The sequence below is a fragment of the Carya illinoinensis genome, chromosome 4, assembly GCF_018687715.1.
Source record: "Carya illinoinensis cultivar Pawnee chromosome 4, C.illinoinensisPawnee_v1, whole genome shotgun sequence".
NCBI lineage: Eukaryota > Viridiplantae > Streptophyta > Magnoliopsida > Fagales > Juglandaceae > Carya > Carya illinoinensis.
The window spans coordinates 4,823,109-4,834,743 of record NC_056755.1 but is presented as its reverse complement, the minus strand read 5'-3'; the positions used below and the strand labels follow the sequence as shown (position 1 = coordinate 4,834,743).

The following is an 11,635-nucleotide window of genomic DNA, read 5'->3' as shown; positions in this document are numbered from 1 at the left end:
GAAATATATATAAAAAAAATTATAAAATAACCGATAAAAACAAGAAATCTACATAATCACATATCCATCCATAACAAATTGAACAATAACAAAAAAAATTTAAAAACAACCAAAACAAATTAACAACAAATCTAAGAAAAATAGTTCTTTTTCTTTCACGTTATAGATCTGAACAAAGATTCAACCATTCATGACTTCAAGAAGAATGAGATCAAAAAAATGTAGAGGAGGAGGAGAAGAAGAGGAGAGGAAACTCAAGAGAGGCCATGCCGGTGAGTAGAAGAGAGATAGACAACTGGGGGGAAGAGAGGTATGAGCAACTGATAGGTTTGGATAGTGAGATGAAAATTTTTTATTTTAGATGAAAGTTTAAAATATTATTTTTTAATATTATTATTGTTTTATACTTTAAAAAAATTGAATTATTTATTATATTTTATGTGTGAATTTGAAAAATTTATAAGGATAATATGAGAATTTTGTATCTCATTCCACTTGTCAAACTTGTCCTGAGAGAGGAAAGAGAAAGAAAAAGAGGGGGGAGAGAGAGAGAATGGAAAGAAAGATAATCCCTGAAACGATTATCTTTAAAACCTAATCCTGAAACAAAATCATTTATGTCCTTTTATTTTTAAAATAAAATAAAATTTAAGATAAATCGACGCCATATTATTAAAGAGATTAAATACAATCTAAGATAACTCTTCGTCATTTTATTACAAGATTTTTTTTAATATATATGTGGGTTGGGCAGCGCCCGGCCAAGCTTAGCCCCGCCACCAGTTCCCAACTACCCTAAATGAGGTGGGGGGTGGTGGACCACCCCCGCCAACCCTTTACTCACGTTTTAATATTCTCTCTCTCTCTCAACTTAATATGTTCCGAGTAATGCTGATATAGTAATGAGTTGTGCAAGTGTCGAAAGCTTCTTTTGGTAAACAATATCGATTATTAAAAAATTAATTTTTTTATGTAGATCTTATATTTATTTATTTTTTAAAAAGAGAATACAGAACACTTGCACACCTATAACCGCAAATATCATTCATTTCTATCATTTCTTCTCACTGCCAACTTTTGAACAATTTTCATTGATTGGAGAAATATTACATGCCACCGATTACGTGTACTCAGGTAGCAGGAAAGACATTGGTTCCTGTTCTCTCTCTCTCTCTCTCTCTCTCTCTCTCTCTCTCTCTCTCTCTCTCTCTCTCTCTCTCTCTCTCTCTCTCTCTCTCTCTCTCTCTCTCTCTCTCTCTCTATATATATATATATATAAATTTATATATATATATAACATAGAGGAGCTTTTGCTCCATAATATATCCGAAATGCCCTTCATAAACATAAATACAGAAAGATACCCATAACACTCTGAGAGGCCCACCCACTGTCATTATCGTCATCTTCATCATATGCTTTCCTTTTTTATCTCCTTGAAATCGTGAACCCACTTTAGGGCTTTTTCTTGGAAAATCTTGTGCTGGCTTTGTTTCTTTATAAGTCCTTTCCTCTTACTTCCGATTTTCTTTTCAAGAGGGAGAGAGAGTGAGAGAGAAAAAATAAAAAGGTTTCACAAAAGAATGGGGAGAGGTAGGGTTCAGCTCAAGCGAATCGAGAACAAGATCAGCCGGCAAGTGACGTTCTCGAAGCGGCGGACCGGGTTGCTCAAGAAAGCTCATGAGATCTCGGTGCTATGCGATGTTGAGTTAGCTCTGATCGTGTTCTCCACCAAAGGAAAGCTCTTTGAGCTTTCCTCCAATTCGAGGTTCGTACTTTCTACACTTTATAGTTTAATCTTCATCTTCATTTTTGGGTGCTTTATGTGTTTTTTACAACATTAATTTTACAGTTTTTCTTCTGAATTTTCTTTTATTTTTTTAATCTATTTTGTCACTTGGTATCACAATGTAATCGTCAAAATCTAGGTCATCCCCGAGGGATCATGTGTGTTTGTTTGTCATGGCGGCCTGCATATTCATAATTAATCAATATCATCAATTTAGAACATCCGAAATTACAATATTGATCTAGTTGTATTTAAACATTATCAAGCTAGTTGATCTTTCTCTCTTTCTTTTTCCTATTGTTCTCGAGCACAAATTTGAAAGTACTGCAGCCTGCTGATCGATCAATGAGTTTTATATAACTTAATAATAAAGTTTGATCTATTTTTTTAATTTTTTTTTCTATATATATTTCTTCTGGCGCGCAGCTTCAAAGAAGGAACCAAAAAAAAAAACCTTACTTATCAAGACAAAGCCTGTAACCAGAAAGAAGTTAATTGGAAAATGCAAGTGTAAAATTAATGTCTGTCTGAGATTTGTAAAACGGAAAATTAATCGTGTTAAGCAGTTCAGTCCAAAAGAGAGAGAATTATCATCTCCTAAGAAAAATAAAGATCAGAAGGAACTATATATCCCAGTAAATATAGATTGATCTTTCATTTATTTTCATACTGATCATGCATGTTTCACGGACACCACATTGCATCCATATATTGTGTCAGACAAGAAGTGGATATTAGCTAGGCATTTTAATTACTAACTATATATATAGACACACACACACCTTGAGCTGTGTGTCACGAGGCGTGGTGTTTTTTCTCTCTTTTTTTGTTCTCGGTTTTAAAACCTAGTATAATATATATATATATATATATATAGATGTATGTATGTATGTATTATATATTGGCTAGCTAGTACCCAATGTGGGTGGTGCACAAAGGAGGAGGAAGCCTTCTCAATGATTTTATTCCTGGAAACGGCTGCTTATGAAAAGTTCGTAGTACGTTTATTTAAAATCTCCATTAAGATCTTCATCAACCCATATATATAATCCTTTTTCATTCCGATCAAACCTGCATGAAGCTAGCTAGCCTTGACATAGTCATGACATATATATATATATATAAGTTTTATTCGCACACCTGCTAGAATATTTATGTCTTTGGTTCTAGCTAGCTAGGTATATTAATATTGATTCAATATTGTATGAAGTTTTTTTTTTTTTTTGTCAAAGTTAGGAATTAAAGCTCCACAATATATATATATATATATATATATATATATATATATATATATATCTAATATTAGTTAGGTTTTTTGTTCTTAGGAGCTTCGAACATCCTTATTTAAAAATTAAAAAAAAAATCGAAAACGAGTAAATAATATTAGTATCGGCCTATCCAATGGGCTTGCTAATTTGCTTCTGGCCGGGTTTGATATATTTTCAAGAGTCATTCATGATAAAGGTCGTAAAAACTGCTTAAATTCAGATCAATTCTGAGGTTAATTAGAAGTACGCATGCAGTACGTTATACGTACGTAGAGCATAATTTATTATTGCTCAGGGTACGTTGGAGACTAATTACTACCGACTACGTACGTACGTTATACGTACCGTACCCGGGATTTAACAATCTGGGAGCAACATTACTGATCTTGCATGGCCCGTCACATATGTAAGAATTAACGAGTCCCCATAGAAATAAGCTAGAAGACTAGCAATGATACATGTATATTTTTGTTTTATAACTCTTTATACATCCATATCTTAAAATGATAATATTTATATAAAAAATAATAATGTTATTTAATTTATAAAATTGTCATTCATTTAAAACAATATTTTATACGGATGATAAAAAAAAAAAAGGGCTAAGGCTGTATCTCCATGATTTTCCAATTGGTAATGGCCGGGATTCACAGTTATTTCATGGAAATGAACATTGAAGATCAGTTCTGAAAGCTACTGATCATCATGAATTCGTTTGATTGAATAGTCAAAGTGCGGATCAGAAGTATATATATTGGCGCTGCAGCTAGCTGGGGAAGGTTCTCTGAAAAATATATACATTCGATCGCTAACTTTATTATTTTAAAAAGCTTCTATATATAAATATATGAATATCTATAAGGCCGAGGATACTTATAAATTATTAGTACTTAGCTAGCTAGCTAGGCTACTGTGTTTGAGATGTACGTGTAGTTCTTGTAACTTTTTTCTGCTTGATCATTGCTTTAATTTTTTGTGAATTTTTTGTTTTTGTTTTCATTTTTGGAGAACGAAATGAGATAAAAATATTTTGAATATTATATAATAATAATATGATTTCTAAATAGTATTGAGATAGTTTGAGTTAAGTATATTTTGAAAATTGAAAGAGAAAAAGTTGAATAAAAAATATTATAAAGTTAAAATATTATTAGAATATAGTTTTTTAATATTATTTTTATTTGAAGATTTCAAAAAGTTAATTTTATTTTAAAGTTTGAGAAAATTATAATGATTAATTTGAAAAAATTGTAATAATTAGTTTGAAAATATTTGTATTTGAGTAATATTTGGGAAATAGATTGGATCATCAGATATTGAGATATAAATTTTGGGATGGAAACTTTTTCCAAACAATTAGTGTAATGGAAAGAAGTTCAGAGCAAGGAATCCCTTCTAGCTTTTTAAAAAATCCAAGTCTAACTACGATATGTTCAGTCAAATAGATGTACTTTTTTCTAATTAATATTCTGCACATTTCAAGAGAAGTTGCACATGCAGTATTGAAAAGAGTAATATTAGATACAAATTCTAAATGTATAAGCTTTTGTAAAAATATGGGTCCCATAAAAATAAAAATAAAAATGTGAGTTTTTCACCTTTTTCCATGGTGTGGTTCACTTTTTTATAATGGGCTTGTGTGAGGCTTGTATATTTGAGACTTGTATATATCATTTCTTTGCAGGAAGGTTTGGATAGTAAGTTGAGATGAAATAAGTTGAGATGAAAGTTGAAAGTTGAGTAAAATATTATTAAAATATTATTTTTTAAAATTATTCTTGTTTTGGAATTTGAAAAAATAGAATTATTTATTATATTTTTTGTAAACATTTGAAAAAGTTGTAATGATTAGATGAGATGAGATGAGATAATTTTTATATCCAAACCTAGCCTAATTTCGATTTTTGTAGACTTAAGCATCATATTGTAGATTCATTGAGTGAGTCACTCAATCTTGACATATAATAGATTGCAGAAGACTTGATGCAAGGCAGAATAATAGTTATTCTAACGGCTAGTTAATCAACAAAAACTAGAGATTAAGTTTGAGAAATGATGCAAAAAAGAGAGAACACTCTAAGATTAGGGTTTACTCATAAAAGTCGAAAACTGGTTCTAAAGCCCACAAGTCGAGCTTAAATAGCCAAGAAAATCCAAGACTTTAAGAATGCAAAATAAACCCTAAAATCTTGGATTTCACCAAAATAAGTAATAATGTAAGGGTTTCACCAAAAATCTAGCCCAAACTGGAATAAGAGTCATATCTAAAAGTAACAGTGAAACATTACTATAAAAGAAAAAAAGAACTTAAATCGATGATTCTAAAGGGAAAATGACTGATCTAGGGGTCGAATCGGGATCCCTTAGGCTCAGCGTGATGACCATGACATGTGTGCCAAAAAAAGTTTTTTGAATTGGAATCATATGTGCAATTTTGATACCTATAGTTAAAGTTGTAATTAAGATATTAACACCGACACATGTGCAATATTGTCTAAATTCAAGCAATCTTCACATTTTTTTCTGTCCTTTTTGTGCTACTCTACCTTCTTGACGTAGTCCAATGCTATCTTTACCTATATTTGAGTAAAGAGATGAGATAAGAATTTTGCTAATAATATTGAAATAGTTTATAAATAATAATAAAATGGTTTGAATTAAGATGTTTTATTAGATTTTTGAAAATGAGAGAGAAAAACTTGAACAAAAATATTATAAAGTTAAAATTTTTAATATTATTTTTATTTTGAAAAAGTTGTATTATTTTTTGTGTTTGGTTTGAAAGTTTAGAAAAATTATACTAATTAGGTAATGATTAGATGAAAATGTTGAGAATTTGAAATTGAAAAATGTCTTGTATTTGAATAATATTTGGAAAGGAATTACGGAAAGTTTTGACATGTGTATCATCTTATAACTTCCCAAACAACCCCTTAGAATTTTACTATTCTAGAGTTTCTCTATTACCACCAATAATACAATTTTATCTATACTTTTACTATTCTATATACACCTTACATGATTCACTAATCTCATCTTTGGATCTTCGATCTACTAATATCTTTAATTTGGATTATGATCTACATGCACCATCAACAGTACTACGTACTCTTCCATCCTTTGTTTCCAACTACGTACCCATAACCTTCCATCTGTTGATTTCAACAAATTAAAAGTACTAGCATGCATATATTGACCTGCATAGTAGCATCCCCAATATGACTTACCGATAAAAAAATGTATCTATTCTGCATTTATCAAAATAGCTAGGATGGTGATGTTAAAGTTTTCAACTTGTGATCTATCCTCTAAAATTCAAGCCTATAATCACACTTAGGAAATATTCTTAACTATAAGTGAACTTAGCTCCTATAGTTAAGTGAACTTAACTATCAATAAATGTAATACAGAAATGGAGATCCAATGAAACTAATCTATTAGTCTTATGAGAAAGGATGATGGAGAGGGTTAGCAGAGAAGAGCGAGAGGAGATTGTTATGGTGATGAGAGGTATCTGGCTGAGAATGAATGAGTTCATTTTCGAAGAAAATTTCAGAAGTTCAACCCAAGTAATAAAAGTAGCCAGAGATGATTTAAGAGTATTCCAATAGGTTCAGCAGAATGTGAGGCAAGGTGATGATACAAGTTCAGCAAGAAGGGCTTTGTTGTGGAGTAGACCAAAAGAGTTCTATGTTAAGAAAACTGGAAGGCAGCTATTAATAAAAAAGATAGAAAGGTGGGTCTTGGGGTGGTAATCAAGGATGAGGAAGGGGAGGTCTTAGGAGCTGTTGGTGAACAGAAGAGGCATGTGACAGATGTAGCAATAGCCGAGAGTCTTGCTCTATGGAAGCATTGAAAGGCTATGGAAGTGTGTCGTGACCTCAATTTTAACAATGTTATATTTGAAGGTGATGCTCAAATCATAGTGAATGCTGCAAATACAGGAAAGGAGGACTTGACCAGGTATGGCAGTGTCATTGAAGATGTAAAGAGATTGTTAAAGGGTAAAGACAAGTGGAGTGTGAACTTTGTGTATAGAGAGGTAAATGAGGCTACACATGTGTTAGCAAAAGAGGCTTTATATTTTCATTTTGAAATTGTTTGGATGGAGGATGCTCCGGGTTGTAAGGAGTATTAGAGTCAAGGATATGTCTTGTAGTGATAATTTAGCTTTCATTTTGAAATTATTTGGATAGAGGATGCCGCAGGTTGTATAAGGAGTATTCTAGTCAAGGATAAGTCTTGTAGTGATAATTTAGCTCAATGAATGAATGCAAAGGTATTTTCTTAAAAAAAAATAAAAAATCTCCTATCGATATCAATTCTTAAATTAAACTCATATGTATAGACCCGAAAACTTAGCTCCACAATTGTAAATATAATTTTTCTTTATGTTTTGGTTCTGATGATCACTACCACTCAATGTAGACAATATTAACTGGCCACATATATAGATAAAATAATTAACTACTAAATTATTGATACTTGTCCATATGATTTTTTTTTTAATTTTGATAGTAATTAGCAGATAGATATTATAAATATATAGTTACAATTAGGGATCATGTCATGAGTTCATCAAGTCACAACAGTAATTAATATTTAATGAAAAAAATCAGTAGTAGCATTAGTTTTGAGAATGTTATATATTCAAGACTATTCGCAATTAAAACGTTATAAAATATGAAAACTCATGGAGGTCTGTTGATCAACAAGTACTTAAAACTAGGTCTGAAAAGTAAAATCAGAGTTGTAATTAATTATATGTTAATAGTGTATTCACTTGGTTACTTGTATATATATAATTTTTTTTAATCAAGTTTTAATTTTGAATTGAACCTCATCTTATAATCTTGTTGCTCTGATCTGTGATCAAAATCCTAACTAGCATGCATGTAAAGTAGTTAAACTTTTTACCTTAATATGAATACTTTCCTAGTCGATCATGATCAACCTAACTAGCTAGCTCTAAACATTTTCAGCGGCTATTTTGAATTGTTTATTTTAATTAAGTATTATGCACTCTATTTATTTTAATGTTCTAACTTATAGCTGATCTTAAAAGGCTAGCTTTAATCCATTTAAACTTACTACATGGTTTTTTGACAGCATGGAGAGGATCCTGGAACGATATGAAGGGTATTCACATGCTGAACGGCCGGCGCTTGTCGCAACTGATCATGATTCTGAAGCACAGGTACGTATGTATCTCATGCATGGCCATTATCTATATATGCGAAACATATATGTCCTAGTTTAAACAAGTTAGACAACATGATGCATATATATATGGCTTATATATATGGTAGTAACTAATATTTTGTGTCCATTCAACCCAAGATCTTGCATGTGGCTTTTCCGGGTTTTTGTTTTCTAATTTTTCGTCAAGTAATTTTTTGCTTATGTATTCAAGTTCACATCTGATCATCATAATATTGCATGTGTTTGAAATGTGCGTTATACAACGACCATTGGCCACCAATTTACATTTCAGTGTCTTAAGTGTACATATATATAAGAGCTTTATTAAATATATATCAATGCTCTGGTTCGCAGCTAGCTCTGTGATCCATCAACTGACCACAATCTTTTGCTGCAATATTATTATTGTTTCTTATAGGCAGTGATTTATATAACCCTAATTCGAATAATGTCCAGGGAAGCTGCAGGTCTCTGGAATTCCCCAGGCTTTTTGCTAGAAATGAAGTTTTACAAAGGAACATAAGGTAATGATCATCTGATGATCAGTTTTCGTAGCATATCCATTGAAAAACATGAATCGCCCCTAGCTAGCATAGCAGTCATGATCATGAAGAGTCGGCAACTAATGCCTTCGGATGAGTATAATTTAGAGAATCAGATTAATTTACAGCAAAGGGATTCGCCTGAAATTATGATATCTTACACAATGAATTAATTATTTCAAGGAGAATCGATTTTCTAGCTATATGATCAAAATATTTATATAATATCTATATGTATATATAATGATCACCGGAAGAATGCTTTTAAGTCCAATGGATTTTCGCAAAGTTAGTCTGTTAAGTTTGTTTAATCAAATTAATGTTGGGAATCATACAAATTGCATACAGTACTACGGCCTGCAGGCACATAAATTGATAAATCCATGTGATTACATATATGCATCTTGATTTGCGAAAGGCGTTGGCCAACAATCAAGAGGCCAGGTCTTGATCGTGATCAGATTCATGAGACATCTTATAAATTGAGTGATGCAGGAACTTCTTGGGAGCAGATCTGGATCCCTTAAGTGTAAGGGAGCTCCGTAATATTGAGCAACAGCTTGATACAGGTCTGAAGCGCATACGAACAAGAAAGGTGAACATATATAGCTGCTTTTGAGTCTCTTTGCATGGCATCATTTCAAGAAACTTGAAAACTTGATCGATTGATTTAGATTTATACGTATTCAACATATGACATGATCAATTTGGCTTATGCAGAACAAACTTATCCATGAATCTATTGTGGAGCTGCAGAAGAAGGTAATTAAAGATGGTTACATACATACATACAAACATACATTCCTATATATATTTATGTCATGTGTTAGGTATAGGTTGCTTTTGGGTGGGTGGGTGGGGGTGGGGGGGGGGGGGGGGGGGGGGGGGGCTTCGAGTGTGAAAGATAGTCTTTCAAAACTTAATTTTGATGAGATTTTGATATTTGTTTTGGATTGAAATTTAAAGTTTTTAATACTCAAAATTAGAAGTCTATGATTACTGGGAAAAACTGGAGATCGATTTTGAGGGAATGCATATGGAGGCTAGTTTGGACTGAATCCAATTGTATATAATATGAATAGGCCATCAAGGGTACATCATAGAACTTCAACAGAAACTATATATATTATTTAATGGGAAAATCATAGCTAAAAGGGGGAACAATGGGATGAACAGTAATAAAACTGTGAGTATGGTACTCCTTGTTTAATTTACTTTTGTTTGTGCCCATTCTTGTAGCATAACTCTTTTTAAGATTTCACAAGCTAGGCATATATATATTTGGACAAGCATATATTGTTATACACTATACTCTTATTTCACTTTATAACTGTAACAGTACTTTTAATTGCTATTGGATCATTTCTTGACATTTTTTTTTTATAAATTTTCAAAGATGAATGGAGAGTATCATCTCATCGTAATGAGATAAAAATAAAATGATGGTATAGTATATAGAATTTTTCTATTCAGATGTTCTGGACGTAAACTGAGCTAGTTAGTTGTGGCCGTATGTGACAGGAAAAAGCCTTGCAGGAGCAAAACAACTTGCTAGTTAAACAGGTAAATTAATCTACTCTGATCTAGGACTAGGGCCGTCGCATAATATTTTCATTAGGACTTCATGGATCCACTTCTACAGATAAAACTAACCTCATGTTTACAAACATTTATTTTTATGAAAATAGCTCCAGGAAAATGGAAAGACAGTACTAAGCGAGCATGCACACGGCCGAGATCAGCCACCACCATCGACGCAGCTAGCACTTCCACCTTTAACAATCGGGTACTCTCTTTCACAGCTCTCTCAAACAGCTAGCTAGCACGGCTGTAGATAAGATAGTACTATTAGGTTCCATCCACGAGTAGGCAGTACTAATAATGCATGGGTTGAAGCAACCTCCACGTAGGCCACATAAATTAGGCTAGGCTAGTTCGATCTCTCATTATTCAACAACTCTTGATTATTAGCTGATCTAATACGTAGATTTTCTTAAATAAATTATATATGCAGAGGGACTTTCCGGGCAACGGCAATGGATGAAGATGCTGGAGCTGATCAGACTGATCAGCCTAGAAACACTACCACTACCCTCATGCCACCTTGGATGCTTCACCATGTCATGAATGGTTATAGAGACTCTTCGCGAGGCACCGGCCCATTGGCCAGCTTTGGAAGTGGAACACATGACAGTTCTAGCATTCCTAATTGAAAAGTTCAATATGACGTTGTTCCGCTTCAACCCCATCTCTCTGTTTCGGGAATTAAGAAGTATTTCGAGATCTCGACTTCACCTTTTCGAATCAACAAATTGTAGTTTTAAGCCTAAGAGCTCAAAGTACTACATATGAGCGTGGCTACCAAGCAAGCCATGGACTGAACAAATAATTTTGACAGTATTTGCTACTACGTACTTTGCATAGCTGAACCTCAACCATGCATGCTTTGTTCTTAATCTAGTTAACATGGTCACAACCGACCTCTTTTTGGAAGTTGTCCCAAACAAATTAACAGTTAGACCACTAGAAGTTTGTTGGATTGTTATAATTAGGTGGCGTCGGATCAACTAGAAGATTTTCCTTCCAGTTTCCTACGATTTCTTGATGGCAACATGAAGGTTCATTGGATATTTAATTAGCTGATTTTACACTTGCTTTTTTCTTCCTCCAAAAGCGTAGCAGCATACTGGAAGTTCTAAAAAATGTCGAAGAAGTCCAGCGAGGTAGGAGATGGAAAGCAGCGCGCCAGGCTCGTTGTGTTGGTTTTCTAGTTGCATGAAAAAATGGCAACGATTCCATGCATTCCAATTTTCGAAAATAACGGATACATCTTA

The 11,635-nt window shown here is 32.8% G+C and overlaps 1 protein-coding gene across 1 annotated transcript; it reads left to right on the top strand.

The window, feature by feature from the left end:
* The first annotated feature begins 1,554 nt into the window (after window positions 1-1,554).
* LOC122306661 (truncated transcription factor CAULIFLOWER A-like) lies at window positions 1,555-11,174 on the top strand. The gene is made up of 8 exons (XM_043119110.1): window positions 1,555-1,768; window positions 8,167-8,254; window positions 8,716-8,783; window positions 9,297-9,396; window positions 9,522-9,563; window positions 10,323-10,364; window positions 10,490-10,587; window positions 10,816-11,174. Exons 1-8 carry the CDS (start codon window positions 1,584-1,586, stop codon window positions 11,012-11,014), a joined length of 822 nt encoding a protein of 273 aa, XP_042975044.1. The 5' UTR covers window positions 1,555-1,583; the 3' UTR covers window positions 11,015-11,174.
* The last annotated feature ends 461 nt before the right edge of the window (window positions 11,175-11,635 follow it).

Bases quoted from the DNA above. Each gene is read 5' to 3' on its own strand.
- LOC122306661 (XM_043119110.1), top strand. From the start codon at position 1,584: ATGGGGAGAGGTAGGGTTCAGCTCAAGCGAATCGAGAACAAGATCAGC. The intron at 1,769-8,166 runs GTTCGTACTTTC...GTTTTTTGACAG, and splicing joins GAGCTTTCCTCCAATTCGAG to CATGGAGAGGATCCTGGAAC. The intron at 9,564-10,322 runs GTAATTAAAGAT...CGTATGTGACAG, and splicing joins TTGTGGAGCTGCAGAAGAAG to GAAAAAGCCTTGCAGGAGCA.